Source organism: Zosterops lateralis, assembly GCF_965231275.1.
Source record: "Zosterops lateralis genome assembly, chromosome: 3".
Classification (NCBI taxonomy): domain Eukaryota; kingdom Metazoa; phylum Chordata; class Aves; order Passeriformes; family Zosteropidae; genus Zosterops; species Zosterops lateralis.
Window position 1 is genome coordinate 60,577,684 of NC_139764.1, and position 27,690 is coordinate 60,605,373.

At 39.8% G+C, this 27,690-nt stretch overlaps 1 protein-coding gene across 1 annotated transcript in view; it reads right to left on the reverse strand.

The window, feature by feature from the left end:
• Nucleotides 1-27,690, reverse strand: part of RSPO3 (R-spondin 3) — a 59,428-nt gene that overhangs the window by 15,578 nt on the left and 16,160 nt on the right. The window contains exons 2-4 of the mRNA XM_083857331.1: nucleotides 11,271-11,462; nucleotides 9,611-9,757; nucleotides 7,104-7,301 (exon numbers count right to left, since the gene is read on the reverse strand). Coding sequence (XP_083713457.1) covers nucleotides 7,104-7,301; nucleotides 9,611-9,757; nucleotides 11,271-11,462 — 537 coding nt within the window. The remainder of the gene's footprint in view (nucleotides 1-7,103; nucleotides 7,302-9,610; nucleotides 9,758-11,270; nucleotides 11,463-27,690) is intronic.

Genomic DNA, 27,690 nt, shown 5'->3' on the forward strand with positions numbered 1-27,690 from the left:
TCCTACAAAGCTTAGGCATCTAAAATTTAGTCAGCTAGCCAATTCTGGAGCACAAGGAGGCACCAAAAGGGAAGATCAGAAGAGAAAAAGAGCTGATTTCTATCCCTTATTTGGTTTAGTGATCTGAGGAGGACAGCTCTCACATTGTTCACATTTTAATAAAAGAATGCAATCAGCTTTTTTTCTCATTCACTTCCCTTACAAGAACAATTGACCACATACTTCTGTCTCAGCTTTGACACTATTCCTGTTAATATGAGGTTGATGCTTTTTATCATCAGCATGCCCAGCACATTTTTGTAGCATGCTCCAGAGGACCTCAGGGCATCTGAGTCACCTCCCCACTGCTCCCAGGCTCCCCAGGACAGGGCAGAGGCAGAAGGTGACAAAGAGAGGAGCTAGCAGTAAAGGAAAGAACATATTCCAAGGAGCACAGGAACAGTGTCAGCCCAGCACCCTTAAGGGCTTAAACTAATTTTGATATCTGAGGGCACAAACATTTTCACCTGACTGTTCCTCAAGATGCACATTATTCAGAGATCACAACCTTGGCATGGTCGATGTGTACAGTGGGTGTGCATTCATGTGTAGTACCATAGGTACAGAGGCAGACAGCATGGATGTACTGCCTGTGTGGTTCATGTATGTCTGTCAGAACTGGGAGGTCTGATGAGAATTTAATGTTCACAGTAGCACAAACAAAATAACTTGTAGTGAAATGAAACCTTACTAGTAATTAGTTCAGATTTGAATGTCTCTGTTTGCAGGTAGTAACAGTAAAACTTTCAACACTGCCTATGAACAAATCTTGAAAATGCTATAAAGTTAAAAAGAACTTTTCCCAGCCTTTTCAGCCCTTGATTTCTAGTCAGTACATTCTCTACTATTAGCTATTTTGGATTCACACATCATTTTGGCTCATTTTGGCCTTATTTTTGCCTCTGAATCCTATTCACTCAGATCTCTTCTCTAGGCTGTACCCAGATGTCTTATCTAGGTTGTGCCCTTGTTTGCTGACCAGTGGCAGCCGGGTGCTGACCGTGCTCTGCCTCACTTGGGGTATCCCCAGGATGCCATTTCCCTTCATGTTGCAGCTAGTGGATTCCCGGTCTCAGCAGCTCTGCTATTGGAAGCTGGAAATGTGTTAAAGTTAAAGAGTCAAAACCCTAGCAAGGAAAGGAAATGAGAAGCCCTCTTGGCAGCAACAAACGGAAAATAAACAACCAAACTCTTCACAAGACAGATTCCTCAATTATAGTAACTCAGGCTTGCAAAGGCCAGAGTTAGGACCCATTGGCATATGCAATATGTAAACACAGGGATGCAGTAATTAGCTTTGTGTTCATTTTGAGGTTTCAGAAGTCCTGTGACCTGCCATGGAGTAAGGTCATTAACCATAACCACACTAGTGACCTTCACACAGGACACCCCATCTCTCACAGTTACACGAGCAAACTGTGTACTGGGATGTCTCCCCGGCTCACATGCTCCAGCCCTCTTGTTTTAAATGACACTGAGCTATATATGAGTGAGAGGATGTGACTTGTGGAATGGGCTATGATAGGAGTATATTATTTTCCCACATAGCCATGCTTAGGACTTAAATGTGATTAAGTAAAAGTAGTCAATACCAGAAATATCTAGAATTGTTGTCCAATTTTTTTAATTTTTTTTTTTTAAATCAGAAAAGTATTTATTTAAAAATAGTACTCTGAGGAATTACTGAAGTGGTGTGGGCCTCCATTGCCTTGGGAAAAAGTTTTTTATCTTTGGAGTATGGAATGTATAGGGACAGACTATTCATTTGAATAAGAAGAAGTACAGCCATGACTATACATTTATCAACATGACAAAATGCTGCTCTAACCTGATTTTGCCAAGTCTAAGTAAAATTAGTACTGGACATGAGTATTTTTCAAATCCAATTTTTGTTTTACTGTGGTTGACCTGTGGTTCCCCTGAAATACACTCGTCTCTCTTGGAGTCCCTCCTCACACCACAGTCAATTGAAAACTTCTTGAGACATGATCTGGTTAATATGTTTGGGAGTATTATGTAGACATATAAGAGGTGGAAGAACAAATAAACAACAGAAATGAGCTTAGTCTCAGTTCTCTAGGCTATTTAATGGAACCTGCAGTTTTATGTTCACATGTATACCATACAGCATAGAAGTTATTATTATAATTTATTTACCCAAAATTTATAGACTTTATCATTAAAACTCCTTAGAAAAAAATCCTGTTCCCTTAGTTCCATTCTGTTCACCAATCTGCATCTAGAATTCAGCTACTCATCTCAAAGGCATTTCTCTCTCTCTTATTCCTGCTGTAAACTTAAAAAAAATCGTAGCATAGTGTCTCTATTCTCCTTAGAGCTTAAACCATTAACTGACCATTAAGCTACCTCACCTCCAGGGGGTTGTTGTCTTCTGAATTCTGACTAAAACTATCCCTCTTCCTCTCATAACAGTATCCTGCTTTCAGATTGTACAAGGTAACAATTGCAACATTCCACAGTCAAAAAGAAACATGCTGTTCTACATTCACTGGCCCATGCCTTCATGTCTAATGCTTGAAATTTTGCCTATCAAGAACAGGAACTTTGCTCTGTATTTGCACAGAATGGGACATAGTTAAATTAATATTGCTTTTTGTCCTCTGAACATCTAAACACCACCACTGTGCAAAAATTCAATATAAGAATGAGAAACATTTGAAATGTATTTATTTGCTTATTATCATGGAGCTGTGTAACCAATGTCATCTATCTATTGGCTTGCATAATACCCAGATTTCTAAGGTGTCTTCCTTGTTCATAACTAATACTAATTTTGGTGAGTGCTTTTATTCTCTTCAAACTGATCAAAACAGATTCTCTGAAAGTACTTGAAATTGTCTGATCTCTGGGAGGGTTTAGTTGGGACCCAACAGAAAGCCATATGGTGAATATTCTCTTTTTGGCAAAATTAGTCATGAAAACATGCAATTCTTTCCCCACAAATAATTTTGTATGCAGAATATAGGAATTTCAGAGTATTTGTCTTTCGTCCAGTGAAAGTCAGTCTCATACATTTGCAGACAGCAGTCCAAAGGGACTTGTGTTAGGCCAGAGCACTTTTATTAAGGCGAAGAAATAATACTGATGGATACTTTGCAGTGCTTGAGGAGCTCTGAAAGTTTTTCTTTTCCTTACTTCTATTTGCCATTTGCCATTAACAGACATGGCTATAGGAAACATGTCTCAATTTTTATATGTCAGTGAAGGGTAGGAGCCAAGAACATGTTAAGTGTGAGAAGGTAGAAGTTACAGTACAGTGCACTAGGTCAACAAAACAAAAAGTGTGAGGGAAAGAAAGAAAGAAAGAAAGAAAGAAAGAAAGAAAGAAAGAAAGAAAGAAAGAAAGAAAGAAAGAAAGAAAGAAAGAAAGAAAGAAAGACCTGCAACTTAGTATCATACAGTCATGCAGGCTAAAAGTAACATACCACCATGGGATTAAAAGAGAAGAATGATGAAATAAATTACAGTGAAGTTTGGATGGGACTGAACTACAAAAAGAGCATGTGAAGCACATGGGAATTACCATGTCAGATCACACTGGGATCAACTAATTTAATGCTAAAATAAGTAAAAAGAACCTTTTAGGATAATTGAGCCATTTGTATCCTCATTATTCCCATTTGTTTGTGTCAATTGTAAAAATATTAGCAACTTCTCACAGTAAAACATCACTGCATAGCCAGTGAGGAGAAAAAAGGGTTGCAAGACATCTCATCAGCTTCAATGACACACCAGCAGATGTGGAAACAAGCAAAGAAAAAAATCCCTCTTCATCTGCTTTATCTCATTTTGCGTAGTTGTTCCAGAGACATGTCCTTGCTGCTGTGCGATAGCAGCGCCTTCCCTGAGTAACATCCTGTCGCTGACCTCAACGTCTCCAGCAAAGTCATTGAGGCATCTGTGACGAGCACACCCCGTCATCATGTGGCCTTTGCCCTACATCCCTCAGCCACAGACATCTATCCAACATGGAAACGGCTGAGAGTGACCGAGCTGACCCGCTCTGCATGGTCATGGAGAAAAGATTAGCACTGCTGGTCACTGCCGGCTCTGCGGCAATGCTTCAAAAGCCAATGCCATGGAAGTTCAACCCTAAAGCAATGCCTGAGTGGCCACAGGGAGTTGTACAATACAAAAGACCCTTTTCAATATTTCTCAACAGTAAATACAAACTTGTTGACTTTCCCTTCCCTTTCCTTTCAAGTGTTTCTGTTGTCACCTCCTCCTGCACTCACTGAGAGGGTAGAGCTAGCATTAAGAACAGAGCCTGGCTTTCTTTCTTGGGCAATTATTCTATTGTTCAAAGGGGAATAGAAGTTCCTTTTTGTGTAATAAGGGACAGTAGCAGTAGGGAAGATATGTTGCCTCAAGATTAACTTGGAAAGCTTTGTTTCCCCATTTCAGTAGGAATAGAAGGAAAACATGGCTTAATTCTTACACTCCTAGCTTGTCACCATAATTCATCCCTTGAAGCTCTTTTAACCTGATTTTTAATATGTGATATTCCTCAGTTTTATTAAGAATTATATTTCTTAAAAAAAAAAAGTTCATCTCCATGAAAGGATGAATGTGAATGGGAAAGAATTCTGTGAGTACTGAGAAGGTGAATGTCAGGACAAAAAAAGAAAAAGAGTCCTCAGATTCTCAGATACAGGCATACAAATTCCAAGGGCACAGACAGAGTGGGAACACAGGTTCCTCTTTTGAAGGAATTATCTACTGAACATAAAACAGGCTAGAATATAGATTGAGACTTGCTCAAAAGAAAGAAAAAAAGCCCACCTTTATCCATATTGCAGAAAAGAAGGAAAGAAAAAGGAAAGGAAAAGATTCATGATTGTGAACGAATTCTTGTGGTGCACAGTATTTTTCAAGTATGGTTTGGCTCAAATCCCATAAAATAAGAATGGATAGCAAAATACGTGAGTAGTTTCTTCTAAAGTTCTTATTACACAGGAACAGCAGGCATTTCTCAAAGAGAAATGTCTTGTCCAATCTGAAGTGTTTGCCAAATTGCTATAAGCAAACACACAAAGTCATCGCCTCAAAAAAACCCAGTTTTATAGTCCAAAATTACAGTTCAGTCCTATATTTTCATCTCTGTCAAGATTAGGCTTTGGTAGGGAAGAAAATGGACTCTTTCCCCAGTTACAATGGGCTAATGAGAGGCCGTTTCAAGTTGTGCCACTGTGTAACAAAAGCAAGTATAGACATTTCGAACATAGAAGTCTGTAGGATTTCTAAAGGGAATTTGTAAATAGGTTGGCTTGACTGTGACCTTGATGTAGGTACACCTCTCTACCTCTTCAGGACACTGCCTGACACAAGGAGGAGGAGGTGACATCTACTCCCTATGGATCAGTAGGTCTACCCATTTCTTGGGTGAGGAGGAGTCACCCACAGCTCTCTGGTCCATAAGATCCTCCTTCTAACCATAGAATCACAGAATCAGAGAATATGCTGAGCTGGAAGGGACCCTCAAGGATCATCAAGTCCAACTCCTGGCCTTGAGCAGGACACCCCAAGAGTCACAGCATGTGTCTGAGAGCATTGTCCAAATGCTTCTTGAACTCTGTCGGGCTTGGTGCTGTGACCACTTCTCTGGGGAGCCTGATCCAGTTCCAATCACCTTCTGGGTGGAGGAACCTTTTCCTGATATCCAACCTCAACTTCCCCTGACACAACTTCCCTTTGGTCCTGTCACTGGTCAGTACAGAGAAGAGATCGGGGTCTGCCCCTTCCCCTCATGAGGAAGTTGTAGACAGAAAGGAGATCTCCCCTCAATCTCCACTTCTCCAGGCTGAGCAGATCAAGTGACCTCAGCAGCTCCTCATACAGCTTCCCCTCAAGGCCCTTCACTATCTTTGTGGCCCTCATTTGGACTCTCTCTAATAACATTATTTTCCTTCTCATTCCCCAGGGAATGAGCTAACATTCAAAAAGGTTACAAGATCCAAGCCTCTTGAGCATTTCCATAAGTCATCTGTTGCAACCCTGGCCATCATTTAACACTCAGACAGGGGGTTATTAGTTTGTACCAGCAGCTACTGCTGCCTCACAGATGCTGACATGGAGGGGCAGCTGCTGCACCTCTTCCACTCACCCTCAGAAGGGGTGGGAGGAAAGAGAAATAGATGAGATGGGGAAATGGGAGGAACAGAGAAAATGGGAGGAATGGAGAAAAGGAAACATTCCATAGTTCCTCCTATGTCAACCAGAATAACTTCACTGAGGACAGATCAAGTAACTTCCCCTCTGTAAGAAGGGGAAAATAATCAAACAACAATATCTACTGGGTGGAATTTGTGTAAATCATTATTTCATAGACTCCTTAAGCATCTCCCAGTCTTAAGCAGTGTGATGCCATTCCCTCACTGCCATGCTGGGGGGTAAGTCCAACAAGCTGCTTTGCATGGAGGGACAGTTCTGCTGGCAGCTTTGCTTCTTTGGTGAAACCAAGTGGAGTTTTCCTTGTCTGCCACGCAGTGCTGTGATCTTTCTCCCATGCTGGGACTCCATGACCCAGATGCAGATGGCAGGATCAGGCTGTGTTGTTCAGCCAGAGAAAGAGTTCAGGCTGGGAGAGAGGTCACAGCACTGCATTTACAAGAGTTAAAAATCTTAGTTTTTGGGAAGCATGAAATAGGAACTGGTTTGGAGGAACCCCTCTGTTGAAGCATGAAACTTGGCTGCCTGATACCCAATAGACAACACCCACCACAACATGTTTTATGATGGATCTTTTTGTTCTGAGCACTGCAGTGCAACTTTCCATCTTGGCAACTCTTTCAGCAGAGAGAATTGGGACACAAAGTGCCTTCTCTTCCAGCCCACCCTGTCTTCTCTAGATCACACAAAGCATATTTTTTGAGCAGTGTTAGGATTTTATTTACTGCAGGCAAAGGCACAATTCTCTCCAGCCCAAAAACCACCACATCAATGACAGCTTTAGTGAAGCCTGAAATTGAGGCCTAAGAATTCAGGTGTGAATTATTAAACAAACACAATATCAATATCATATTGTGATGATGATAACTTGGTACCTTTTCCTTCCTTCTGACATCTCTTTCTTTGTACAATGCATTTTCTGCTCTCAGTTGTAGCTGGGCAAGGATTCCCCCTTGCTGACGGATGCTGTATGATCTCTCTGACCCTTACTTCATTTCCTCTTTTGAAACCACAAGTTTTTCCTTTCTTCATGCAAGGGCTCCATGGACTCCACTCACTAGTTTCACAGTGCACTGCAATAAACATAGAACAAACTGAGCCTGACCAATATACTTTTATATACAGGATACATATGGCACATTATTTTTCATTCTGCATCAGCCAAAAGGTGGCAAAAATGAATGGATTAATTAGTAGTGAGTTGCGGCAATGAATTGACAGAAATTGGACTGTTAAGGATATGCAGCACAAAATAATGTCAAATAATTATGCCAACTACTCTTTTCTACTTGCTGTTTGTGATTCCATTCCTGAAACAAGGCAATAACAGCACAACTGGTCTCAAATTAAATTGGTTACTGAGGTTTGTTCTGACTTTGCTTTGGTTTGATGGAGGTGTAAATCCTTTTAGCTTCAGTGGAATAAACTTTGGTCATGCCTATGTGACAGGTGAGTGAAGTCATTGGGTCAAGCTGCTGCAGCTTGTCTCAAAGGTGGAAATTTGGAAATTAATAGTTATAAAGGACCAACTGATATCAAAAGATGTTACATTAGAAGTCAAGTGTCTTTTGCCATCTAAAGAGCCATCATCTGGAGCAGATACAGGCATATACAGGCAAAGCAGAGGAGAATTTGGGTCAGTGTGAGGTTTCAAGCTTTTCAGAATGGTTCAGGTTACCCTTTCTAAACCAGAGTGATGTGAATGTGCATCCTGTACTGTTTGGAAGTCAGAAGGTGTGTCATTTCACACTTGTCCAAGGAGTGTAAACAAAAGGTGGGAATAACCTTGGAATGTTAACAATATGCTTTTAATAGCTATCTTCCTCTTATGCCATCTCACTATCTTTCTCTTGAAAAAAATAGTAAATGCTTAAGATTATAAGTCACCACTGAAGAAGGGAAGAATTCTGGCCCCTCTATAAGGAGGAACAAGTATGCCAACCTTTTTCCAGACCCAGAATTTACTTCTGAATTTTCTGATACCTAGAAATATAACAGATTTCAGGAAATCTTTGAGCCTTCCTCCAGTGGATTGTCATGTGGGTAATTTTTTTCATGTTGCACTGGAGCTCTTCTGTTAAAATAATTGGCTTTCACATGTACAAAAAGGTGGTTTTTTACTCCATAGCTTTAAATGGCTTTTCCTATCTGAGACTGACTCATTGTTAAAGCAGCTGAGTCTACAGCAGTTGGAAAGAGCCATCAAGAAACAAATATGATCTCTTGAATTTCTTTCAAAGATGAAAGTCTTTGCTTGAAAATAAAATCATAAAAGCCTACACTAGCACCTGAACTAATGTATATTTGAGAAGGAAAACACCAAACTACTGCACATTACTTTTATTCCTGCATTACTTCCCCTCAAAACACTCTATACCAGAGAGACCTATGTGCATGATACTGTGGGGAAGATTTCCATCAAGGCCAGACTGTGCCTAAGGGCTCCCTGGTTGCTGGTGGCTGAAGAGGTTACTGTTTGCACTGCAGCTCACAACCCTCAGCCACCACAATTCACAGCCAATGTACAAAAACAAGCTGAGCCCTGCCACAGCTTCAGTGTGCCCATGGTGGGGGATGCAGCTGTTCACAGGCAAACATATCACTTGTTCTTCTTTCATTTGGAGGACTGGCAAAGGGATGGAGCAGACAGTTAGGAGTGGTGACCTCCAAAATTGCCCTTGTGTGAATAATTGGAGCTTTTGAGTCAGAGGCTGAAGATACAAAAACAGGTCTCTTCTCCACAGCCAGTGAGTCACAATGATGTCAGTCTCACTCCTTCAGTGTCAGTGACACCCTATTTGCTGTTTTATTTTAATCCTTATTTTCTGAACTCAGGTGACTATGCACATATACCATTTTGGAGATCAGAGGTTTTGGGGGGGATATTTTCTTACTACATTAGTTTCTAGTCTTCACCTTTGAAAAGGTAAGCTTCAAATTGTTGTTGCATGTATGCTTTGAAAGCTCAGGTAGTATAGGGGAGCTAAAGTAAAGCCATTAGCATTTTAATCTTTTTTAAACTACATGTGGGATCTGACTCAGAGTTTTTGAAACTTTGGTGTTAGTGGTGCTACATAATAACACTGTAACTACATAAGAGACCTATGTCTTGCTACCTCAGGGCAGACCAAACAGGCTGTTTTCCTCTGACAGAATTGCCCTTAGCATCAAGGCTGTGTTTGTGGGACACAACCAAGTTTGTGCCTCTTGTGAAGTGACACACTTGGAAAATACCTTAAGTTTTTGTGCTGAGGAATACATCTTGTTATGAAGAACATTTTCATTTTAAGTTGCACTTCCCTGGTGTTCTAACTGATCATGCCTTCCTTAGATCCCACATCCCCTCTGAGAAAAGGAGGCAGGACATGGAGACCAGACTCACCAATGCTAGTGCACTCCATCGTGTGGTTGTTGGCTTCCAGCCCATCGGGGCATTTTTCAAGGCACTTTCCACTGTATAAGTAAAACCCACTTTTACACTTTGTGCAGAAGTTTCTGGTGAAGCAGGTATCACAGTCAGCTTTACATTCTGAAATGAAAACAATAAACAACAGCGTTGTTGCTCTTTGCCATGAACTGCCATGGGCTCTCTCACATATAGCAAAACCACACAATTCTAGCAATGTCAGACAATCCTCAAAGGAAGTAAATTATGTTAGGTCTTCTTCCTGGCCCATGAGGCCACATGATGAGAGGCCAGCCACAAGTAAGCCTGGCATGGGTGAGAACTTAGAAAGGATGGCCTGATGCTGAACAGCCTCACACTGCTAATCTTCTTGGAGACCTATGCAAATGGCAGGCAGAGCATAGCATGTGAGAATAACACTGTGCTGCTTCTGCCCTACATTAGTACCACGTAGGTACTAATTAACCCCATGGGGCACAAGTGCTGGGTTGGCTCCACACTACCTATCTCCAGGAGATAAAAAATATTCATCCAGGAGAAAAAAAAAAATAGAATTTAGAATCTGCTTAGGAGTGGTTTTGATCAACATATCTTTCTTTTTCTTTAAATTATTCCCTGATGTTCAATCAGATGGTCTGTAGTATTTAATGTATTCTCTAGATGACTGCCCAAATTGACATTGCTGATATAATTCCCAGTTCTCAGAAATTTTTAAGAGAAATGAATTAAACCTTATGTATGGCGTGGCTCATGTTTGATATGAAAGGCCACACACTGCTAAAAAGTGAGCAAATACTTTGCAATGTCAAGTCACTCTGTAAGACTTTACTCTGGGGTCCATTCATTAAATAACTTTTATTACCAGGTAAAAACTGGAAGAGTTTCTTGGCCATTGCTGTTATGTTTTTATATCACCTATGGGATTAAAAACAGTGCATTCAACAACAAAAAGAGGAGTGGGGAGGATATTGCAATCTTTTCCAGTTCATTTGTGGTTCAAAAATCTATAGTGGGGTCAAAATGTTGCCTGAGCAGTAAAGAATAGAGTTGGCTTCTCCTCGGCCTGGAGACAACACAAATAGGTAAATTCCCCCAGATCAGGCTGAAACCTTGCCAGCTGAAGCCTGGCCAGCTTCTACAGGCGTTCAGAGGACTACAATGAGTGTGAGACAAACTATAAAGAGATCGGGGCAAACCACATCTCCAAAGAATACCACCTGCCATCTTCTCTCCTTTTTGCAGGGGTCAGGTGGGTAAGGGCAGTGGGATAAACAGCTCCAGCCACCCAGATTCAGCATTCCTCAGCCAGTCCCCTCCCTCTTCAGAGCTGCAAGCATTCTCTTTCTTCTGGAGAATAGTGCCAGTGCCCAGCCATGCTTCCTCTTCACAGTGGGATGTAGAGGAGGAGAAGGCCATCACCTGGGTTCTAGGCAGGTCATTCATGCAGAGTCAGGATCCCTGAGCTTTAGGCCACTTTGTGGTCCTTAACTTCTTGCTTGTGTTAATGTTTACTGCAATAATGCAAAGAACTGAACAAATAAGGACATGGCCTGTCCATCTCCTTGTCTGTTGACTTGATACAGCATTCAAGAGAGAACAAACAAATCCATGTGCTTCCCCTTTCCCCAGAACTTACTTGCACACTTATTAATGTCGGGATACCGTGTCCCATAGTATCCACTTGGACACGAGGAAAGACATACTCCAATCTGTTTCATGCCAATCCTCTCCAGAACAAAAAAGAGCCTGGGCTTACATGAGAGGCATCCGTTGTAGTCAGAGCATGTAGCACACCCTCCTTGGCAACCCTGGCTCACGTTAGGATGCACTGAGAAGAGAAGAATTAAAAAAAAAAAACAACAAACTGTGAGAGAACAATACATTAGAGTCTGTGAAATAATGGTTCCTCTGCACTTGGAAGGATGGACCATCCATCTCTCTGACAGCTCTAAAGATTGCTTCATTTTTTCTTGTGTCTCTTCTGACCTGACTTGTCATTTCAGAAATTATTTAATCTGCATAAAAATGAGAAGCTCAGCTGACATCTTCACATCTTGCAGAAATAGCCAACAGTAAATGATCTTTGAAATAGATTGTATGGAACAGCAGCATTCTAGAGAATATTCATTTTTCTTTTCCCTATTTTCAGAGGCTTTTCTGCCTTGTGTGCACTTGGCTCAGCAGATAAATTCATGTTCACTTACTCTTACTTTTCCTAGTTTGCTGATTAAAAATCCATCTAGTGTATAATTTCCTTCATTGACTAAATGCCATTTTATTTGAGTTCTGCTGTGCAGGAATAAGATCTTGTAAGGACCTTGTAAGATCGGATGATACTTAAAAAAAAAAGACACAAGAGAGCCATCCTTCTCATCCTCCTTCATTCCCTGGAATGTTCTCTCTGGCATGTTTTTAATCTCTAACAATTACAACCTGATGTTTAGACTTAACTGTGGCATTTACCCTGCTCCAGTCTCAGCATGTAGCACAGGTAGGATTATATTTGCCTTTCAATTGAATAGTTCTAATTCTTCAGACAAGGAAAGTGAAATTTATTACACTCAGTGCCTAACTTCTTTTGGGGCTTTGGGATAGCAGGAAAGAAGATGCTGTTGCAGACTATCTTTTCAGTAGCAGACATTAATCTGTTGTGTGATACACTGAAGTATATTACTTCTCAGTGGTAGGAAATAAAGTTTTTCATCCTCCTGTATTTTAGAAGTTGTTGCCTATTTTTAATTCCTTCTTGCTTGCTTTATTAAATAAATTGAAACTAAGAAAATAATGAAGCATCCAGTGACTCCAGAGCCTGTGTCCCCTCTTTTTTTGGCCTTGTCTTGAATGAAAAAATGGTCATTTTTTAAAGTGCAAGCTTTAATCTCTCAGCCTAACACATCTAGTTATATTTCATATATAGAAGAAATATAGTCCTCATTTACATTTGTAACTTGTATTATAAATACTATTGGCTTCCTGTTCTGCCTTCTCCTCATGCCAGTGATAATTTTGTAAATATGCACATGCTGTGGTGCGATTGCCTATTTTAGTGCTTTGATTTTATTTTGATCTGTAGACACTGCTAAATAGCTTGCACACACAATTAACTTGTTTTTTGCAACTCCTTTCTGTGGAGCCCTTGGAGGCAGACCAGGAGTCCATATGAATCCATGGCTTACATGTTGAGAGCCACCACTGCCTGCTGCTCAGGGGAGGGTCGCCTAGCAGGGAAGTTCAGGGACACCTCTGTACTTTGTTCACTTACACTCTCAGCAGAAAAGACATGTCCCATGAACAGGAAAAGCACTTTTCTGTGTTCTGAGGTTTCAATGACAAGCCCTGTGATCTGAAGAACCTCACAGGGAATTCAAGTTCACTCTTCCTCTTTCATTGATAAAATGAGGAATAAGGGTTATTTCTCTGTGTAGGGCTAGACATAGATGAGATGTACAAACTTTGTACTTTGTGCTGTGCACAAACAATTTCAGTAAGAATACAAGAACTCAATTCTCTGTGCATACTGAGGCACTCATTTTGTAGCACATCCCAGAGGAAAGTGTGCTTACAATGAGGCACAACACCATTATGTGAATAAATAACGTTCAGCACAGTGAGAAGTTACAACCCCAATTCAGTTATCGTATTTGCTTTCACTAGACTCTCAAAATACTGAGTACTTAATCAATATTTTTTTTCCTGAAAATATTCCAAAGATACAGAGCTTATTGATTTTGAAATTAAGAGCCTGGAAAATATTTTCTTTTTAAAATTAAGTAAATTAAAATTCCTTGTCTCTCTCTCCTCTGTCTTGTGGCCCTTGTATGAAACTATTTTAAAAGGCAGACATAGTAATGTAATCTAAGAAGCTGACATTATTTAGAAACTATCTGTGAATTTCCTTCATTAAGTCTGACAGTTGGATGAAAAAGCAGCTGAAGTACAAAATATTTGTCATCAAAGCTGCTATATAAAATATGGGTGATCACTTTTGACGGGAAACATATTATGTGTGAGCACCTGTGACACATCATTATGAATAGATTCTCTTGACAGAGAAAACATTATATGCAACTGCTCTGAGGTCAAGATGTGTGTGTGAGCTGAGACATGCAATACTTTACTATTGAAATATGATAATTCTCTATAGCTAAGATCCATTACATGGCAAAATTGCCATCTCCTCCTCTTCCAGAAGTAGTAAGTATAAAATAAAATGTACTCCTAGCCATTTTCACAATTTCTGTCTCTTTTCATGCATTCCAGATACATCTCACACAAATAACAGAGTAAAAAAGGGAAGCCTGTAGTTCCAAATGGAGAATGTTATCGCTAGTGTTATGGACCAAGGAACAGGATAAAATATGCAAATCCACTGATTTGATGTCATGTTATAACTAACTCTGTGAGGCAAAATAAGAATTTCCAGTTTTTGGAAATTCTTAAAGAAAAATAAAACTGAAAAGTCAGAATTAACATTTTAAATGAAGCACATTTTTTTTCTCTTAAAAATTATTAAAGCAATGTGCCTTTTTGATTGTCTCTTACTGCGTCTGGCATTTCTTTGAGTCTTGTGTCTGTGTAATAAAATAGTTTCTCATTTGTCTTGCAATAAGGGTAGACCCTTATTTTAGCCAGGCAAGAATCAAAGCAGGGAGAGACGAGCTGCATGCTCCAGAAACTGGCATTCTTTGAAAGCACTGGGCTTTGTCATTGAACCTGGGAGAAAAAAATTTGTGGAGCAAAAATACATGTGCCTAGAGAATGAGATAACGTGTTTGAAATTAGGCATCTCCAAGTTCCAGCTGAAGATCTTGTTCTTGTTACCCCTCAGCCTCCTCCCTCTCTGGTTCAGATCCAGGTGCTTGCTATATCCTTACAATGTATGGGCCAGTCCTTCCCCTGCTGCAAAGACTGTGTGGGATTGAAGGGATTCCAGAATCCATTCAATTCTGGGTACAAAACTGGCCGTTACTCATCCTCTCTCATTGCAGCAAGTTGTTAGTACTTGCAGATCTCCAGTGCTTCAGCAACTGCAACCATAACCCCAAGGAACCAACCAGAAATTTTACCTCGTTTTTCCCTCCATATCAGACACTGAGCTCACAGTTTAAGTGATATGCTGCAAGAAGCTGGAAACATAAACCCCACGTGGTGAAATCCAGTCATGGTACACCAGGAGTAAGCATTACTTCAAATTTCTAGACTTAGGTCAACAGTAGAAATGGGTAAGTAATGTATATCCACATTAAGAAATGCTTTGAAGTGAAAAGGCAGGTGATAAAGCACTAGGAGAGCACAGACCACTCCTGTTAGCCACAAATTATAGATGTGGTAAGAGGGATGAAGAGAGATTCAGTGCCTTGGCAGAAGGTTGGGCACTGTGGCCTTGTGGGTTAGGCACTGGCTGCAGGACCAGGAGGTATGGACTGTAGCTTTGCAAATATGTCCAAGAAATGCTCTTGCTGAATACACTTGCTTGAAACCATTCCGTCTTTGGTACAGACTGCTCCATTATAAAGACAAAAAGAACGTGAAATACAAAAAATTCTCAACAACGTTCAGAACTGACTCAATGAGGATGAAATAATCTATGCATGACCCTACTAACCATTGAATGCTCCATCCTCTTGTATCCAAATGCTTTTAGAACACAGTGAAATCATAGACTCTCAGAGATGGAAAATGCAGCATAGCAGTGGACAAAGCAAATGGTGGGAGCGCAGAGACACGAAGGTAAGTTCTTCCTCAGCTCTTACACAAATATCAGCCAAAAGTGATACAAACTACCCATTTGCAGACTCATCACTGGCTATACATCCAAAACCTATCTTTTCATTAAACCTAAATATGGGAGATTAGAGAAGACCCTAAATGAATGTTGAACTATTCCCTTCTCGTGTCTGGCTTTAAGCCCCTTTTCCCCCAGATGCCTCTTTTTGTGCAAGTCGTTTGTCCAGATATTAGTTTTAAGTCCCATTAATGAAATCTCAGGATATTTTCCAAAGCCCTACTCTGCAAACAATGAGTTGTGGTCTCTGTTAAAAAGTTAAGGATAAGGAGCTGAGTTTGAATCTGAACTTTTGTGGACAGGAAGCTAGATTTTGACTGTGTGCAGCAAATAAATTCAAAACCTTTACAATGACATTTTTCAGTCAGTTTTACTCCATTTATAGATTAAAATTTATGGAAGTTAAATAATATGGAAACAAGAAAATGCAGAAGAAATCCAGCTGGGCATATGTTCTGACAGCTGGGGGAAATCACAAGGTTGAAGAATATTCTTTGCCCATTTGCCACAGGTGAGGTGCACTGTCTCATCACCTCTCTCCAATAACAAGATGTCCATTTAGAGGTTTGCTCTTGAAATGGGCGTGCTAGGCAAATGAAATCCATCCCTGCTGCTGCTCCTGGTTTCTCAGGCTTACGAGTTCTCACAGGAAATTTTTTCACAGCAGAGCTGCTCTGGAATTCAGCCTTCCCAGCTGGGCTGCCCCTTGCTGGGAGAGGCAGACCCCACCTCAGCTTTTACCACCATGGAGCGCCCTCACAGACATTAGCCCTTGTGGTGGTGGGGATTTGGGATGGGAAATCCCACGGGTTCTCATGTCATTCGATTGCTTTGTGCTCTCTCTTACGTTCCTTTCCCTTCCCTTTGCCCAGTGAGAAGCAGCTGCCTGTGGTAGTGGCCTGAAAACAATGCTTCATGTAAAGCAGAGCCACTCTCAATCATGCAGACCGTCCTTTAGGCAAACGCAAAGAGCATTTGGCAGTCAGCTCTTCTAATGAGAAAGTCATTAAGGAATTCATTTTGCAAACCACAGCGTATTTCCTCAGACTCTTTCTTGGACAGTGTTTCTTTGTGTGGAAACGTGTTAGAGGTGGGACACACAATGGTGGGGAAAAGCACTGAACTGTTGTGTCGGCAATAGGCAGCGCAGGGTAAAGACAAAGCCTAGGAGTGGTAGGACAGCCCTGGGATGCATGGGCTTGATACATTTGTATTATCAGTGCTAAATAGATTGCCAGCCTGGGCCAAGGTGAAACCTGAGTTCAGTCTTGCAGGTTAAGTTCTGCTTGATCACTAGGCCTTAAATTCCCTGCAGGGAGGCAAGGGATTGGATGTGCTGTGTTGGGGGAGCAGCTGGGGAAGATAAACCTCTACATGGCAAATACTACCTTGGATTGGCAATAAGTTTTCTGGGATCTAACTGAATCAGTGGTGATAGCTGAGGAATGTGGACTCTCTGTTCAGCCTCTTCTGGATCATCTGCAGGAATTTGAGGCACTCGCAAAAGAGGCAAAGAAGAAAAATCAGTCTAAAAGTCAACTGTTAAAACTTAATGTCTTCTGCTTCTCTTTGTGATTTGATCTTCACAAATATTTTAGGACTTCTTTCTGAGAGGGTGGTGGCTCCTCCAGAGATTTGCCTGACTTCTATTTTGCTTCAGAGTGTTGCTGCCTTCTGATACAAAACATGTAGCAAAGTGGATTCCCAAGTGTCTTCCTATGTTTTGAAGGAAACAGATCTTATAAAAAAAATAATTCCCCAAACATCTGCCTGGCTTGACAATATTTTTCTCTTCAAGAGGCACTTCATATCTGAGGGAAAAGAAACCAAACCTATTTTATTCACCAAATGTCAGGCCTTCTAAAAAGCAACAGAAAAGTGAATATGGGACTGTTCCACAGTCTCAGGAAGTATCTGTAACTGTTTTGTAGTGGTGTCTACGAGCAAGAAAGCCCTTGGCCCAAATGGCCAAGACCTCACTGGGGATTGCCTCATCATTATTAAACACATGTCTGGCAGAGTGATCCTTAAAATTAAGAATACTGTCAGCCAGAACACATTTCCTCTGAATTCTGTTAGAAAGAGCATCAACAGACTGAAAAATCTCACCAGGGGTGCAGAGTTTTATGCAGTCTCCTAGCATCTTCAGCACAACAGAAATCAGCCACAACAACCACAAATGGCTCCTTGTCATTCCAGAGAGTTTTGTAAATAAACTGAAAAATTCTTTTTGTGGAGAGAGAAGGGAAATTGACTTTTTTTTCCACATACTATGGAGCACCACCAACATTCAAGGATCCAGGAAGTTTAACCAGTATAGGAACTAAAGAGGATCTCTGAAAAAATTGCCTTAAACACCCTGGTAGTGATGGTGAAGGTTGGACCAGGTCATGCAATACCTTTTCACTCCAAGTTCTAAATCCTATAAGCAAATACAGATATTACCTTTAGAGTCAGCTGTTATTGTTTCCAAATACCCAGCCTTCAAGACCATACATTATGAATTTTTTCTAAAATGTAAACTCAATTACATAATCTCCGTTTTGTTGTCTAGATAAAAAAAAAAAGCTGTTATAGAATGGTAATTGATCTATTAAAAGTAGTAACCTATTAATTGTAGTAACCTAATAATTCTGTGACCAGTGTTATGACAATCGTCAGATTCAGCTACTTGCAAAAAAAGCATCTGTGCTCAGATAAAAGAGGTGATGTGAGTTTTGGAAAGAGATTGTATTTGATGCACATATAGACAGTATTTTAATATTCTAGTCCTGAAAGCCACTGTCATGAAGATCCCCAGCTGATTTTATACTCTTCAAATGGACACAGACACTGTCACTGTGATTCCCTTGACTCTCCAATCTCTTCCCTAGAAGAGATTTATGTTTCTACTGAGTAAAGAAGCAAAAATATATAGTGTACAGGCTTATTCTTTGAAATTTGTCGTCTTTCTGCTAAATGGTAACTTTCCATCTCCCATTTTTGTGTTTCTAACAAAGGTTGTGAATGCTTAGGCTATCCTGGCGGCAGCAGAGCCTGTAGCCCCCACACCCCATTTGCTTCTCCTGTTTTGTTCTCCTAACATACTGGAGACTTTTGTTGTTGCGTTTTACACAGATGCTCGTCTATTTCCAATCTGTATAAGGATCACTCAGCTCATACTGTCAACATTACACAACTACAGTAGCATTTGCAAGTTTCTCATTTCCCACAGGGTCTTTTGAGACCAGAGTTTTTCTCTCAAAGTTTTGTTTCAGAAACCACAGAAAGAACAGCAGGATGTAACAGATTTTACTTTCCATGCCGGGGACTAGGGAGAAGGGTTTAGACAGCAAAAGCCTGTAATCCCATGTTGAAACTATGATTTTCTACTACCATGTTTACAGCATTAAAAAATTAATAAGCCAGACAATAAGCCAGCCCACTGCCTTGGCAGTGCTCAGATGTGCCTTTGGTCAATTACTTAATATCCTCTCAATTTAATGTATTTTCCTAAATGGAACTGATCAAAAGTTTGTACTGAATGAAATTATTTCTTTCTGTGTGATTAAATTCATACCACACTGAAGCTAACTGGAAGCCCCAAGTATGTTGTTTTCAGTGAGACTGTTCTGGACTAACACCTGTAAATGTTGAAATGGAACATGTCTCTTTAAATTCAAGGCTCATATCAAGATTTCAAATCGTAGTATAGGTATTAAGGAGTGTCACAGTGCTGGAAAATCTCTAAAAATTGTGTTCTACAATGTGTAGCAAGGAAAAACTCTGATCTTACATTTTGATGAAGGAAAATGGCTAACTTCTCCAGGCTGACTGGACCATTCATCTTCCAGTGACACAAAATACTGTCCAAAATTCCAAGTTGAAATTAAAGATTGAAATACTAGGTGTAGCAACCACTTCTCTGCTGCAGTGCTATACAGCAACACCCAGCAAATGATGATCCAGCTGTTTTCACCTTTTCCTCATGTCACTGGGACCCATGCTAGTCTAAAAGAGAAAGAAGTCAAAAATTTCTGACTGCAAAACATGAATAGTATGATGTGAAACCAAATTCAGCTCTGGTGGAAAAACAGACAAGAGTCATCATCACCAGTCAGCTTGGACTCATTGACAAAAGTCCTAGGCCCCTAAAGTCAATGGTAAAACTCCTGTGAAGAAAATGGGGTGAGGATAATTTGTTAATCAACATTAGCGTAGCCCATGGTTTGGAGATTAGTTATCTGATTTTTAGAAGGCAGTGTGATTGGATGGCCTGTTTAGATTGGGATTAAGTAATAGGATGAGCGAGATTTAAGTAGGCATCCAGTTCCTGAGAAACTGACTCAGTTCAGCAGCTCTGTGTGCCTGGATTTTCTAGTGAAGTAACTATGACTGGCACGTAGTTAGGGCTTGCTTTATCACCCCTTCTGCGTGCTGCCCTCCCTTTGAAGTCTGAGTCTTTCCCTCCCAACCAGCTTCACTACTGCACACACTGACCCACATGAAAGAAATTTAGTGCTCACACCAAGCATCATTCACTTCCCCAAAACCGTAATGCATCTGACATCACTGCAGTGACACACAGCAGGCAGTTCACTGTTGAGCTATAGCTGTGCTACAAAGTATTTGAGCTGAATTATTGGGGTGCTGGTGACAAAATCAAGGCTATCATCCATTTTGTGCTAAAGCAGAGAAACAGTTCATTCTCTGTGGTGATACACTGCCACTTCCCTGAGGATTTGCACACCAATCAGGTCAGTTGACTGGAAGGGAAAATTAATTGAAATTAATTAAAACTTCTCTTTGGTTTTGGGATTTTTTTTTGTTTTTTAATTGATGTAACATCTATAATAATATGTTTGTTATCCCAAATCCACTTAACAGTAAAATGCTGACATACCAAACTTTGTCAAAATATTGGACAAAACATTTCTATTTTTGAAGAGTATAGCATTCTAATGGAATTTTATTCCATTAATAATTATCTGAGTGGCTTTAATTTAAAATAGGAATAGCAACATTGTAAAGGTGATAAGGAATTATAAGATTTAGAATTTCAATTTAAAAGCAAAAAGAAATTCTACAGTAAAAAAATAAACTGAGGCCACCTATTGACAATATTAGGTAAAGAAAAACAAAACCTCATAGCCCAATAATTATATAAAAAATCAAGAATTAAATATCTAGGAAACTTTGGGTTAGTGTTATGAGTCATTACAGATTTCATAGTAAGAGATGCAAAGTCAATGGTTGTGAAACCATTTCAATGTTTCTGTACCATAGCAAAAAAAAATATTAAAAAAATCTACTTTGCCTTTAAAATTTGTCTCTAGCTTAAACAGAAAAAAAAACCCCTCACATTTGGAAAGATTAATGGGCAAACTATGAACTATAAATTTTAAGGATGACTTTTTTATTTGTCTAATATATTATTTAATATCACTGATGCACATCAAAAGTGACATCTGACACTTTATGCACAATTGAAGAACTGGTCTTAAAAATATACTTTTGTTGAAGTATTTCACTGGTAACAACGGTAGGAATCACATCATTTAGTCTGGATCAGAGCAGCATCCTGAGGCTGTGTATTTAACCTTGCTCTGCATGTTCATGTACAAATTTGTAAGACACATCTTCCTGACTGAGCTCTCACACAAGAAAATGATCCATTTACATTTTGTGGCCTAAGAGAGCTGCTTTTTCAGGTGTCAGATGCCTTAGCCAGCTTGCAAAATAGCCTTAGCACTTTGCAACATGCTCTGTTGAAGAACATTTTTCTAATTACTCCAGTAATGAGGAAGAGAGGACTGTTTGGTTCTGTTTTGTCACGCTGTAACTTAATTTAGTTACGCTGATGTAGAATGAATGATAGAAATAGAATCCATTACTGCAAATAGAACTGCCTAATATAAGTTATACCAACGATTAGTTAGGCTTCAGTGAAAACCCAACATCCCCTAGATATTAGAAAAACATGAAATCACACCATTTGTTTTTAAAGCATCCAATATGATGAATATTTGGCAGCTCAGCTGGTGGCTAGTGGCTTTCCACCATGTTGGGCTGCCATGAGACAGGGCTCAGATGTGAGATGACCGCAACAACACCACTCAAAATGCTGGGCTGCTGCAAGAAAATTGTGCTAAAAAATGTCACAAGCAGATGCCAGAATGGAATAAGTGAAAGGAAAGATTGAACTGTGTCCTAGAATTAAAACATCCTCCTTAACTAGCTCCTTGACCTCCTGGACTTGCACAAAGCAAGCCAAGCCATTTGTCTCACAGAGGTAGCTACCCCAAGTACCCGACAGTCTCCTGGTGGCAGCAATCAAAATCATACGTGAAGGGATCCAGTCCTGGGGTGGAATGATGGACTCAGTTATCAACTCGTAATCTGTAGGCCACCAGAGCTCTACATGATGTTAGAAATCAAGAAAAATTATTGTGATGCTGTCAGTTTTGCATCTCCAGATCAAAAATATACACAGTCCAGCACACATGAAAAAGAATCTATGTGGAAAAAGGTAAAAGGTATAGGTTAACTTTCACCATCTAGATACTTTGTCCTTCCCTAACAATATCACTGAGTTATGTGCCTTTGAAGAAAGTTAGGGGTTCTTGGGTTTAATGGTTGATAATCTTGGCTGGTTAAGGTCCCTTTCTAGCATTGTAAAGTACTAGAATCTACATTTTCAAATCTAGGGCGTCCAGTGAGACAACTAATCTCCTGCTTCATTCCTGTGTATATACCCTCATTTTCAGAATGGCTGCAGAAGATGGAGGTGGTCAGAGGTCTGAAAATGAAGCTATTTATTCAGGAGCCCAATCAAAGAATTACTGCTTCACTTCTAGAGCCAAACTTAGAAAATTTGGCTTTATCATCTTTGAACTTCAATTTTTTCATCTGCAAAGGAGAAACTATACCTACCCCTTAGGATTGTGAGGTGTTTAATTCATGGATATTTACACTATGTCCTCAGCTTTGGCTGAAATTTCTGGCTTCTTTGCACACTCAAGCCTTCATGAGAGAGTCTGTTCCTGGCATCACATTAAACCTTGCTTTAAAGAGGGTTCTCTCATATACATCAGATTGTTATGGGCACAACTACTGAGTTATGGGTGCAAGTGTGGTAACAATTTATTGTAGTTATTCACACAACATTTCCATGCACAGATTTTGAAGGTGGACTGAGAGAAGTTGAGAAGCCGGTTCTTTCAACTTTCTGATTTCTGCTCTGTGACTGAAGAGATTAGATTATTGGAAAACATGCTATTAGCACTGGCTTGCAGCCAAGGGGTCTGCTATGGATTCTGCAAGGGGTGCTGTACTCACTGTAAATTAAGGAAAAGATCTGGGTAAGTTACTCCAGTGAGGAATGTTCCCTTTGGGAATTATCCACAGCAAACGAGAGCTGTGGTTGGTGAGCAAAGAGCAACAGGGAGAAGAAAAATAACAAAAAAGGTCAGAAATTTCAGGGAAATAAAAGGTTCTTTTTCTCCTCTACACTGAGCACTGAGTTAACAAGCTTTAAAGTTGCTTGATCCCTTTTATGCTACTTTCTGCCTACCCAGACCGAAATGGGAAAAAAACTCCATACAATTACCATGTAAGCCCACAATTAAATTCCTCTACATTTGAAAACACACATCAGCATATGGTTACCTACACACATGTTACAGACCCTTTGACTTCAATTAGACTTAAATACCTGATTAAAATTGAGGACTCATTCTTGAATGGAGGCTCTTGTGCTTGATGCAGACACTTATCCTCCTGAATTAGGCAAAACTCCTAATGTACTAACTTTTAAAAGAATGCCTTGAACTTCTCAGTCATTAACTAATTCAGAGTTTAAACATTTCTAGTTTTTATCTTCTCAATAGTTTTGGGCAATTTTGTATTGGTGAAAAAAAAAAATCAAATATTTTCAACATAATGACCACGTTTTCATGGTGTTCCAGAGAGCAAAACCATTATTCGTTTCTCCTTATTTTTAGAAGATTGGAAAAAAATTCTCTTCCCTAATACTAATATGCAGAGAAAAGCATAGCTCTGTGAATTCAAAGGACTTATGAAAGGCTTCTAGCACTACTTTATTAACTTTTTAAATTAATGTTCATGCATTTTGAATTATTGCCATTATATTTGGGAATAAGATTCCTACAGTGCTTGGAGTCAGCAGCCCTCTTCCTTTGTGTCTTAGCAAGAGACTCAACAAAGGTAATAATTTCAGTGCTTTTTTAATATAAAGGTGTTTGACTTTTAGTTTACTAAATAGTTTTATGAGGGGCTACTAAGCTATATCCTCACAGGAAGGCAAACAGATTGCTTCGATTTCAGTAAGACTCAAACCAGTGTCCTATGAAAGGAGAAACTCAAAGCCTGTTCATTAATCTTTAAAGTATCTTTTTCAGCTAAAATCGGCTGTTTGCCTTATAATACTTTCCATACCAACATCATATGTAACACTCCATATGGAAAAAAGCCAGTACCACAAAGGTGTTCTCATAGAAAATTAGAAAGAGGTGTTCAAAGGCAAGCTAAATAAAAAGAAGGCCAAATGATCAGAGAAAACATCTACAAAGTTTATCACGTACATGGGAAAAAAGAGAATAATTAATGCAAGCTATTGTGATTTCAACAATCCTTAAAACACCTGAGAATATTACATAATCACATAGCAACAGCAGCCATAAGACTCCAAATATATGTGCAGTTCTGTAGGACTTTTCACCTTGTGGTCCTCAAAGCACTTTTTGGCAATCAAATGAGATGCAGCTCCATGATGTAAGTAAATGCTTTAGGGGCCGCATTACCTTTAACAACACGTTTGGAGAAGAATGGGAAATGCCCTGCCTGTCTGATGGCTGCCATAACCAGTCTGAACTGAGACATTTGAGGGACCTCTCAGGTCAAAGCTGTGACTCTTGCTAGCAAATCCAGATTGATCTTATTCTTCTTTGTATTGCAAGGAGGAGGCACAGCCATCCCAAAGCCCATCCCAAAGCAATGGTTCAGTAGCAGGGATTAAGAAGGGACAGTGCATCACCCCACTGCTACATTTCCACCTATGAAGATCTCTAAGCTTTGAAGTGTCTTGTTGCTTCATAATGCTTGAGAGCTGCTGGTGGCAGGCAGGGCGCAGCATGAAGGAAATTGGGAAATTGGGATGTCCTCATGTCTTCCCTTGCAGCAGGAATGCAGTTTCTTGGTCACAACATAGGGACAGTGCTCAACGCTGTGTTAGACCCTTCCCCAAGTCTCCCATAACAACTTTGTAAGCAAAGAACAGGTACATGAATATTTATCACCAAAAGGCTTTCACTGGCATAGAACAGGTCTGAGCTCAGACATGTTGAGACCTCAGTCAAGCCTGCTTTTAGACAAAAAAGAGCATAGTAAGATCTGCAACTAGCTTAGGAGACTGTTTTCTCCAAAACCAGCCTTGTTTGAGCATACTTCACAACAGTAAAAAAAAAAAAAAAAAAAAAAAAAAAAAAAAAAAAAAAAGGCAGTGGGCAGTGTGTAACAAAGCATTGCCCCTAAAATATCTCTGCTATAATGATATCTACCACTGGAAGTAAAGGTATAACCAATCAATGGTTGGAAATAGGCAACAGTGAGATTCAACTGCATTAATTAAGATAAAATTCAGAAAGCCTTGGTAGATAAAATCATTGCAGCAGTCTCAGGGAGGCAGTATAATCTCAGTCACATGTATGTTTCAAATCAGAGGTGAGATATCTTTTTGAAAGCATGCTGTAGCTTAGCCATAAATTATTGTGCCTGAGAAAGGAATCATTGAGTGGATCAAATAGTTTATGCTGGTCACCTTCTGACATCCCTTGCCACTGTGGCCCTGTCTAGGGACACATGCTGCCAAGGTAACCTTTTGTTAGTATTTTGCCTTAAGGTAGAATCAGCAATACCACACTTTTCTTACAGTGGGTTGTATTATGCTTATCAATCTAATTCTAATGATTAAAAATCACAAAATTATAGTGGATAAAAGCATATAAAAGTGCCATATTTTAATATAAGGCGATGATCCAATATTTTCTTTGTGATTTGAGAACTACTTGTTTCACAGAAGATTTCAGAAATTAAATAGACATTAATTTCCTTATAACAAACTCCACATTGTTGCCTTATGAAGAATATTAGAATTTTATGTCTAGTAAGGTTTCTATGTAGCATATCTGCTGAATGAGGCATCAGTGTAAGCAAGCAGATGGCAGGAGACTTGTTGATTTTACCAATATATATTTGCGTAGGATAGAGAATGGGAGAATATCAAGATAGTATCCTTTTGATTTCACATAATTTTCTCTTGTTGTGTCTTAGCCACTTGTCTAATCCACTAGTTTCTTAATCTTCCCTTTCTTGAAGAGACCACTGAGTCTGCCCCTCTACAGCTTTTCCAGAGCATGAGTATCTCTTTTGCTTGGCCTTCTGAAACTCATATATGCACACACAGAGGTACAGAAGAAGACAAATTGCCTTCCCTGCTGTGACACAGAAGCCTCCAATTCTGTAAGTCGCCATCATCAGAGATGGGAGCAACCACCAAGTCAGCATGTTCCTGCTCAGTAGCTCATACCCAACCCTCCCAGTTGTCCAGGTTGTTTTTATTGATTTCTCCAGCTAAGATCTAAAGTCACTTACAGAAAATGGTGACTAATTTTGAAAGATTGGATATGACTATGAAATTGAGTTAAAAGGATGAGCAGAGCTGATGTCTAGGATAACCTGAAAACCCTATCCAGACGTTTTATTTAAGGTAAGGGGACAAGAAATGAGAAGGAGATTGGTAGCTTCAAAAATTAGATGTGATGCTGAGGTCTACCTTACATGCATTATTTGTGAGTACCAGATATTTCCACCCTGAGAAAACATCATAAGTGGTCTGGATAAGCTCCAGGCCTTTTTCTTGCAGGAAAGAAGTTAAAGGTGGACACTGGAGTCAAATGTTATATCCAACTTTTACCCCTTCTGTATTAGAACTAGGACACTCTATTCACTGTTCACTGACAATAAATGGAGTAATTAAAATTTTAAAAATCTGTATCATCAACTTCTGTTATGATACAAAAGTCTGTTATGGTATGCACCACATAGACATATACCTGCTCTTCACTGTATTCCTAGAACACAGTTTATTTTTCAAGCAAAGATATTGGCTAACATGTAGATGTGCATATTAATCTTCTTCTCAGTTGGTTGCAAAAGCAGCATTTTTTATTCTCAAAATTATGTCCATTGGAAAGAGACTTCTGCTTGAATTACTTCTTAAATATTTCATAATAAGCTCCAGAACAGTGTTAGTGTTCATCCTTTCTCTACTACTAATATCCTACTGCATGAAGAATATTTAAGATACTGGATAAACAGGATAATTTTGGAATACAAAAAGAGTTTAAAAAAACCCACCAAACCAGTGCTTGTCGTTCCCTCTGTAACATGACAATTCTTGATACATTTTGAGGTAGAAGGCGGCTTGGTGGTTTGGGGTTGTTTTTTTTTTTTTTTTTTTTTTTTTTTTTTTGGTGGGGGAGAGGTTATATTTTTGGGGCAGACCAGAGAAAAGCAAAGATTTCTTAACAAGGACTCTGAGTACTTTTGTGGATCATTTAAAAGACATTGGTCAGGATAACACACTCTGCCCATTGCTGTCTGGAAGATTTGCGAGCATGGCACACACTCTACAGAATGTTATCTCTGAACTGATATTTGTAATGATAACACACTGATGCTCAAATTACACTGTGTTCTGGTTGCTGCCTTCTGCTTTGCCCTTTCTTACAAGCAGTCTAGAGGTAGAACTTTCATATGCATTTGTAAAGAGCCTATAGCTGGAAACATTAATAAGAGCTATCACTTAGGAGCAGTTACTTTGTTTAATCTCTAATGAATTCTTCCAAATATTTACAGTAGAACAGTTGTCAGACCAAATGCTAGACATTACTGGCAACTTCCCAGCAGTCAAAAAGGAAGGAGAGAGGAGAGGAGAGGAGAGGAGAGGAGAGGAGAGGAGAGGAGAGGAGAGGAGAGGAGAGGAGAGGAGAGGAGAGGAGAGGAGAGGAGAGGAGAGGAGAGGAGAGGAGAGGAGAGGAGAGGAGAGGAGAGGAGAGGAGAGGAGAGGAGAGGAGAGGAGAGGAGAGGAGAGGAGAGGAGAGGAGAGGAGAGGAGAGGAGAGGAGAGGAGAGGAGAGGAGAGGAGAGGAGAGGAGAGGAGAGGAGAGGAGAGGAGAGGAGAGGAGAACCTACATGTTGCATTCTTCTGTGGG